This window comes from Tasmannia lanceolata, unplaced genomic scaffold, assembly GCF_043159265.1.
Source record: "Tasmannia lanceolata isolate RefF3 unplaced genomic scaffold, GAP_Taslan_0.1 ptg000008l, whole genome shotgun sequence".
NCBI classification, from domain to species: Eukaryota; Viridiplantae; Streptophyta; class Magnoliopsida; order Canellales; family Winteraceae; genus Tasmannia; species Tasmannia lanceolata.
In genome coordinates, this window is record NW_027518685.1 from 38,236,946 (window position 1) to 38,246,304 (window position 9,359).

At 37.5% G+C, this 9,359-nt stretch overlaps 1 protein-coding gene across 1 annotated transcript; it reads right to left on the bottom strand.

The window, feature by feature from the left end:
• Positions 1-1,130: 1,130 nt before the first annotated feature.
• On the bottom strand, positions 1,131-1,637 carry LOC143882953 (uncharacterized). Its single transcript, XM_077386327.1, has one exon. The coding sequence runs from the start codon at positions 1,635-1,637 to the stop codon at positions 1,131-1,133; it is 507 nt and encodes a 168-aa protein (XP_077242442.1).
• Positions 1,638-9,359: the final 7,722 nt, after the last annotated feature.

Consider the following 9,359-nt stretch of genomic DNA (forward strand, 5'->3'; position numbering starts at 1 on the left):
ACATATGCCGCATCTGCAAACTTTGGATTTGGATTCCGTATCCATAAGGATCTTCTTGGCTTGATCACTTCAACATCAGATTCCTTTAACTGAGATGGCCTCATCTCTTCAGTTGTTTTTGTCTCATGAACACTAGTTTTCCATGGACTTCATTGCTTTGGACTCTTAGGGCTCTCTTGTCTAGGCACCACCTCCTCCTGAGGTTTCTTCGATTCAGTGACATCTTTCACTTGTTCAAGGCAGCACAAACGGTAGTCAAGGGGAAGGCCTTCACTTCAGTCCGTTGGTGGAACTCCTCCAAGGGAATATGGCTTTCTACTAACTAATACTAATCGTCTAACTAGGTAGGAAAGGCAAAGAGCTCGTCCCTCTAGCAAGGAGTTACTTGACTTCTCCCATTGAGAAAATGAATGAAGGAAGGGCTAGGAATCGAGACTTGCGGCAAGTTGCTCATAGACAAAGTGCTCTTTCCATCTTCACTTGGAACGTCCACGTTTAACTTCTCTTGCAGATAAATCTCTAGCACTGGACTATCTGGAAGAATAACTCGATCAGTAGACTACCACCATGAAGCTTCGTCAAACACCACGTTTCTTAAAATGTACACACGTCCAGTTTTTGGATTCACACATCTCCAACCCGTCCTCTCAGAGTCGTACCCGATAAAGACACACAGAAGTGCCTTTTAATCAAACTAGTTGCGCAGATGGTCCGGCACGAACACATAACAAACTGAACCAAAAACTCTGAAATCACTTATAGTGGGTTTGGTACCGTACAACTTCTCATAGGGTAAGATAAACTCAAGCTTCAGCTGTGGAAGACTATTCTTCACAAAAGTGACAATTCTCTACATGACACAATGAGTGCACTAGCTTTTTTTTATGAGTAAGCTGGGGTTAGGCAAGACCCCTGCCAGATTTCATTAAAAAACGATAAAGAGGACAAGAATTAGGGTGACTAAAAAGCCAAGAAAGAGGGAACCAGCTCCCAACATAACCACAGCCACAACAAGGGGAGAAAAAAAAGAAACACTACAGGCAACTTGCTCGGCATATTGAGTAGAACCGAAACTTACATCAACAAAAAGACAAGAAGGTTCAAACAGCTGGATAGCTTTGCAAACCATATTATGATCTAGCATGTTTGACCCCTTCCTTTCTCAGGTACATATTTCCCTGGGAGTCCTCCTCAATGATGGATAACAAGTTTGGGGAAGTATAGGAGATATCCAAGTCTTGGCCTTTGATTGTGCAGCTTCTTTTTGACAAGTAATCTGCCGCTGAATTTGATTCGCACCATATGTGGGTGATGCGGGAAGAATTGAAGACCCTCAATTTGGTTCTAATGGTTTCTATTTGCTGAATTTGGGTCCAAGGAATGTCAGATTTTCCATTCAGAATGTCAATAGCAAACATGGAACCCGATTCGATCCACATCTTTTGAACACCGTGGGCAGAAACAAGAGAAATCCCATGAGAAATGGCAAGTAGTTCCAATGCGTAAATAGTGTCTCTCTCTGTCAGCTCTGAAAACATAGCAAAGCAGACCCCTGAACTATTACGAAGTAACCCTCCGATGCCTCCTCCCGAGTGATCTAGAGATACATCCACGTTAAGCTTGATTTCTTCTTCCATGGGACGGGCCCAAAAGCTCCACTTTTGAATTTTGTTGCAAGGTTGAAATTTGTACCCGAATTTGAGAGCGGAATAAATGTTGGAATCAGTTAGATCATCTTCAATGTCTAGGCTAGAAATTTTGAGCCTAACTTCGCTAAGAATTTCTTTGAGGATCTAGGATTTGTGAGACCTTTGATTTTCATATAACCTACGGTTCCTTTCCCCCCAGATTTTATACACAGCAGCAAAGAAGCAGAATCTAGCTGTAGTTGCTCTCTGCCCATTACCTCTGAAAAATTTCGAAAGCCACTCAATCTCATCTAATAAAGATTTTTTTGGCCTTTCTTCTGTACCCCAGATGCCATAATACGGATCTCCAAATCCATGCTGAAAAACTGCAGCTGAAGAAGAGATGGTTCACTATTTCTGAACAAGAGTTGCACAACACACAACCAGTGTCAATTTGAGAACCTAAGAAGATGATACGATCTTTTGAACTAAGCTTGTTGAGAATAGCTTTCCAAGAAACTAAAGAGTATCTTGGGACATGCCCTTTAAACCATAAACTGTCATGCTAGGGGGGTTTTGGGTGCTTAATTTTGATCTGGTCCCAAGCACTTTTAGTGGAAGATAGACCATTAGTTTCAGGCTTCCAAATGATCCTGTTTTCAAGGTTGTTGTTAAAAGAAGCTCCTTTTAGGAAGAAGAATTCATCTCTCGGAGAGTCCTTCGAGAGATCAGGAATCCACCCCTCTCTATTGTGAATTTGTGCGAGCCAGGTTGCAGAAGCTAGCGTTGAATCAGTGCAAGAATGCTGGAAAATGTCAGATAAAATCCCCTGAGGATGCCAAGGTTGCCTCCAAAGATCGATCTCTTCCTCCTTCCCGACATTATAGCATATGAATTTGCTGATTTCAACTCTGGCTTTGAATAATCCTCTCACTCCCCACGAAGGTTTATGAGGGATTTTCAAGACCCAAAAATTCTTGTTCTTGACATATTTGCTGTTAAACCAGTTGGACCAAAGGGATGTTCTATTTGAGATCGAGTTCCAGCAAAGTTTCATCCGAAGGGCTTTACTGACATCTGCAAGTTTTCTGATACCCAACCCTCCTTTTTTAGTTTTGCAGAAATCATCCCATCCAGTTGAGTGAAATTTCTTCTTCTCTAGATCGTGATTCCAAAGAAATGCTCTGTACATTTTTTCAATGATGTCAATGACAGTCTTGGGAAGATTGAATGTCGATGACCAGAATATCTGAAAAGATTGAAGGAGAGATTTGATAAGCTCAATTTTGCCTGCTTGACTAAGGTGCTTCGAACTCCATCTAGAAATCTTTTTTGAGATCTTTTCAATGTGTAGACACCCCCATTTTGCTACACTTTGAAAAGTAAAAGATTCGGTAGTTTGTCAAGTCTAGAGTCCATATTTCGCAATAGATTAGGCATCCATGCATTCTAGGGTAGATTTCATCTCATTGTAGATGTTTGAAAGTTGAATCGCAATCCTAAAGGTTTCTAGGGTATTCCAATGGTATCTGGAAGATGAAAGTTCAAGTTTCCAAGCAAGTGAAAAAACCTGCTATTTTTAGAATTTTCAGGGTTACCTTCATTTTTGCCCATTTTTGTACTACAGGGGTATTTTGGTCGTTTCCAATATGTTTCATTTGACCTCTAGGGTGTGTCTAAGGAATCTTAGATCATTTCATGAATTTTGAAAAGCCTGCTTAATTTAGAGTTTCTCAGAGGCTTCGCTTGACTTGGAAATTTTATGTGTCAAGGGCATTTTGGGTATTTTCAGGGGGTACCAAATGATCCTGTTTGATATTGCCCACCAAAATGACTCAATTTTAAAAGTTTCTATTTTTAAAGTTTGACCACAAAGACTTTCCATTTTTAACTTTCCCCTTTAAGGGGTGAACTAATCTGAGGGTATTTTGGTCGCATTTGGATGTGTAATGGTCGAATAAGGAAATTTTGGTCCGAAAATTTATTTTTTCTAAAGTGAATGGTTCAACCATATGTCGATGGTGCACTATAAATGTCATATGGATTGGGTTCATCAATAAAAAAAAATTTAATTTAAAGGATTTTATTGAATTTTCATTAAAAAAGAACCCAAAATACATGCCATCAGGCCCACTGGGCTAAAGCCCACAAGGTGGGGGTCCATGTGCACCCACCATGTTGGTCGACCACATAAGTGGGCACCCCACATGAGGAGGCCAGATGCAAAAACGTCCAACATGGGATGAGGTGGTTGGTGACATCATATTTGTTTTGAAACAATAATAAAGAAATAAAGAGTTATAATTAGAAAGGGCTTGTATGATCATGTTACTAAAACAACCATAACCTTTTACCTTATTGTCCAAAAAATTTGCAACTATACTTGTTTCGAACATCTCGAAAATATCTACAACTTTCTAGTTTATAACTTTTCCTAAATCAGCCTCTAAATTGGTCAAAATGAGCTCAAACATTAGGCAACCGTTTTTTTGATTAAAATCATTCATAAAAGCTAGCTTTCTATGTGAGAAGGCTTCTAGATTGATCTTAAAGGATCTCCATTGTGTAATTTAGCATTGCTTAGCTTACAAGAAACAAGGTTTAGAAATAAGTTCAATTTGAAAATCAAAGAATGAGAAAGTCAAAGCACAAATTGGAAACTAACTAAAGATAGGAGTCCTCACATTGGAAACTTCCAAATCCAATCTAACCCTAATTTTTTCTATAAAAACAAAGCAAGCACAACCTTTGGCTGATCTCTAGAAATTTTCATCCCTCTCTCTCCTCCATCTTGGAATTTGTTCCATTGTTTTGTGTGCTTTGGTGTTCATCTCTATCAGTTGGTTCTATACAAAGTGCTTTCATATATTCAACATATTCAACATTGAAGGCTATTCGGGATTTTCTTTACGATTAAAAGGGTAAGTAAAAGCGTATATCCAAGGATTACTTACCCTGGAGACAAGGAGAGCTAGCAAGGTTGGCCTTCCAAAACCCTCTTTCATGTAATTTAAACTAGAAACATGCTAGGATTGAATTTGTTATTTTCTTTAAAAAGCTATGAAGATAAAAAAATTTGCATGTGAAATTTTGAGGAGATGAGATTAGGTTTAGGTTATTTCATAATCTAAAATTTTTCCTGAAAAATCTATTTTTAATATTAAAATCCAATTTTTGAAATTAAGAGGGTTTAAATCCACTTTACAAAGCTACTTTAATAAGCCTTTGAAATTTCTTGAATTTTTCAATCTCTGAGACTTTTGTGTATTAAAGAGAATAGAAATCTGGAATTTTCATAAATTTTGACTTCGTCTTTACCACGATTTGACCTTTTGAACTTTACCCTCAAATGGGTAAAATTCCAAAGATCGAATTTAAAAAGATGTCAAAACAGATAAACAATCAATGAAAATTTAAATATAATAGAATTTTAAGGTTTTGGAATAGTACGAATTTTTTGAAGAATTTTGGATTTAATTTAAGGGGCTTAAAAATTTATTTAATCCTAGGGGTATTTTTGGAAAACACTAATTGTCGAAAAATATATAGAGTTTCTAGAGATGAAATTCGGATGAGAAGTAACTACGACTTAATCTAATCGCCTGAGATTTTTTTAAGATTTTTGGTTTCTGGTAGATACTTGTTTATGATTTTTTATGCCAAATCAAGCATGCCATATTAAATCGGAAAAAATAATAAATTGCAATGAAAACTTCCGGAAATATTTTATTGAGAGTTACTGTTGGAATTACATGTTTTCATGAAGTTTGGATTGATTTGGATTAAATTTACTATGTGTTTCTTTGTAAATTCATAATCTAGACAGATACTTTTAAAATCGAACAATGATAGTAAATCATCTTTAAAATTCATATCACTTTTACAGTAATCTTCTCTGGTCTAGAAAAATCTACTGTAAATATTTGAACTTATTTAGATTAGATTTGCTGTGAGTTACTGTGTAAATCTATAATCTGGATAGAACTCTTCAACATTGGAAAACTGATAGTAAAACATATTTATAATCCATGAAAATTTTACAGTAATCTTCTCTAGTCAAGAGAAAGCTACTGTAAAAATTTCAGCTTAATCCGAATAGATTTACTATAAGTTGATGTGTACATCTCTAATCTGAACTGAATTTCTTTAAAATACTCAAGAAATCAAAATAAATTCGAATTGTTATCAAAATTTTCCAAAAAAATTCTAATGCTCTATCAAGTATTCAATATTTAAACTATTGAAATAGAAACTTTATGAGTCATTATTTTTCTTTGTTAATTTGCAATGCTATGATAGTTTACTCGCCAATATTGCATTCATTATCGTATCTTAATTGCGATCAATCCTTAATAATTTGAGCATTTAAATTATAGTATGTTGTTGGCTCCGAGGTCCACTGTCCACGAAAATCTTGAGAAATATGCCAGGCAATAACATACTATAACTTACGTGTTAAATTATGCAAGGGTGGAAGCACGATTCCCTTTCATGAATGCAACTCAAGGCTGAAATTCATCAAGCCCTAGAGCCTTTGGTATTCCTTAGATGTTAGAAATCGAAAATCTTTAAAAAATTAAAAATTATTAACTTAATAAATTAAGATCATTTGATCCATGCTTTTGGAACCGTTGGATAACGGTATCTCTTCGTAGGGACCTTTATAACCAACTAGGAACACTTATGTCACGTTCTAGGTTTTAGGATGTCCTAGAGTTAGGGAGTCCAACCTCATCATTACCGATTGCTATTATTAGCTATTGAGTCATAGATCTAGTTACACTAGTTACCCTTTTTTCATAAGACAAGCCTAGTTACCTAGGATGTAAGTTCACTTGAATTAGTCTAAGGGATGTCTTGCACTTAGATAGGACCATATAGCATCTTAGATGGAGTCCTAGGATAATAAAATCTACTCAACTTGAACTAAATAATCTCTTTTAAACTGTTGAAACAGTCATTCCAGTCTAGATTGGTGTCCTAGATGTCTTAGGCATGTAGCTTAGTTCAGGCACCGAACTACGATCGACTCTGATTCCAATGAGGCTTGGATACGTAGGCAGCTTTGGATGCTTTGAATGCCATACCAAGCACGAGTCAGCCCACCACAAATGTGGGATTTTGTATATTAGTTTTTTATAAATTCTTAACTAAATATATAGGATTTCCCTCAAATTAGAATTTTAGGAGAACATTCACTTAGATTGAATCCAAATAAATTAAGAAAATCAAGATACACATTAGGGAATACATTGAAATTAGATTTTAGGATTCATGTCACATAGTTCGCACATTAATAAAGAGTTAAATGAGCCATTTAAAAGAAATTCAAGAGAGTTAACTTTTAAAATTGAAGACCGGATTATCGGGCAAGAATGATGTTTGTGGTGGTAACTCTCCATACCTTCCATTCTCATAATCAGGTAACGAATCTAGATTTCTGGTCACTTATGGGTCCCAGATCTCTCATCTAGGTGGCGACTCTATCATTCTCTTTTGTGTGAAATTTGGATTGCTTTAGTGATCCCAAGCTCACAGAAAGGATGCATTAACTCAATAATAAAAAGCACACGTCAACCGCATGAGTACGAGAGACCAAGAGAGAGGGAGGCGGCCGCGCCATTCTACTCTCGTGGGATCGGGTCCCACACAATGAGGGCATTGCAGTCCCAAATGCGCAAGCTTGAAGTGAACAATGGAATTCCCAGATATCTAATCGGTAGATGACCTTGTTTCATATTCAGGGTTTTCAAGATTCTTCTCTTGTCATTTGGCATGGTACCCGAAAAGAAAACTTCACTTTTCTCCAGATTGGCTTCAAGACCTGTGATTTTAGAAAGGCTTTTAAGAGAGGACATGATACCATTAGCAGAGTCATGATCTCCATTAATGAAAATCATGAGGTCATCAGCAAACAACAGGTGGGTAATGGAGGTGTCATTGCAGTGAAAAGGGGTGTAAATTTTTCCTTTGAACAGATTTTTTTCAATGGTGAGAGATAGCATTAGCTTGAGTGGCTTCATCGCTTGAAATGTTGAATCAGTGTATGAAAATTGATGCTCTTTTCCATATTGACACTTGGCACACATTGTGTCATGTCGAACCTCTAAATTAGGAAGTCCCTTCACAAATTCCCTTTTCATCATCACATTTAGCCTTGAGTACCCAATATGTGCCAATCTCGCATGCCATAAATCCGTAGTCTCGTTCTTTCGAGTTCTCTGTACATACGCTTCCTAAGTCAACATCATGTAGACCGAGTCTACTATTCTCCCTCCATAAGCGGAGTAATCGAAACACGTAATTTCTTGAAGATCCTCACATCGTCAGGGTGAGAAAGAACATAATTTCTTGCTTTCGTAAACTAAAATACAGACATTAAGTTCCTCTTCATGTCTGGAACATGGTAGCCATCCTTCAATAAATTGAGGTCTTCACTGGATCGGGAAACATTACCTACGTGGGTAGTAGGCAATTTCGCATAATTCATTGTTACTACCATCCGATTGCCTTTGCATCCGGTTATTGTCACAAACTTATGCTCATTCCCGGTCATGTGATTCGAACATCTCGAATCAACTATCAAATCTTTAGAATAGTCTATTCAGTCATCTTTGTTTGTATTCACCGAACTAGCAACATCCACGACATTTGTAGTCATAAGAGCAATTTCACACACATCGGTTTGCTCTTCAAGATTGAGAGAAGAGAACACCACTCCTCATCACTATCAACCTTCTGGGGATCTTCAAATGTTGCAGTGTTGCCTACCTCGTTCTTCTTCTTTGATGCACAACAATCTCTAGTAAAGTGGCCCAGCTTACCACAATTGTAGCACCATCTTTGTCCCTTGTTCCAAGTTTGGTTCTCAGAACCATGACTGCTTGAGGCTTCCCCTTGATCTGAACTTCCTTCCCTTTGATCTGATCTGGTCTTTGGCTTACCTTTCTGATTCTTAAAATTATGAAACTTTGTTACACGCCCAGCGAAGAGAACCTCCTCGTTCTCCTTTATCATAGATCCATCCATCTGCTTGGCTAGGCTCTTTTGGTTTGCCAAGAGATTTTACAATTCCACCATCGTTGGTTGAGTTGGCCATCCCTTGATTGCTGTGATGAAACCGCTGTACTCGGGTTTCAGTCATTGGATAATAATCCTCAGCATCGGTGTCTCTGAAATTCTTGACTCTTCATCGAGTTGCGATATTTCATGTCCAACCTTCTTCACCTTCATGAAATGCTAGGGAATTGTCATATCCCTTGAGATACAAAGCCTATCTCGTTTTCGAGCATCTAGAGTCTAGCGTCGTTTGTCTTTGAAAACAAAACGACAAAGACATCCAATGCTTCTTTCGGCATCTTGGCCTCTCGAATATAATCGAGAAAATCCCTCCGAATAGTAGCCTTCAACACGAACATAGCTTTACCGACTTTGATCTTCCACTTCCTCAAAGCATCTGAGGTTTCAACACCTCCATTGGGAGAAGTGGTTTCTGCACCATTCACAATTTTCCGTCAATATTGCCCTTAGAGATACGACTCTGTGTAAGATTTCCAATATGAATAATTTTATTATTTAACTTCTCAATTCTGTTGACCAAATTGGCAAAATCCATCTCCTTGATCGAGCTTCTCACTAGTGGCGAACTTGAAGTCGGATCCCTAATCTACAACTTCGACTTCTTATCCCTATGCATAGACGTATCAGATCTTGTCCTTGGAGGCTTGATCT

Excerpts from the sequence above, each read along its gene's own strand:
- LOC143882953 (XM_077386327.1), bottom strand. The coding sequence starts at position 1,637 with ATGGAAGAAGAAATCAAGCTTAACGTGGATGTATCTCTAGATCACTCG.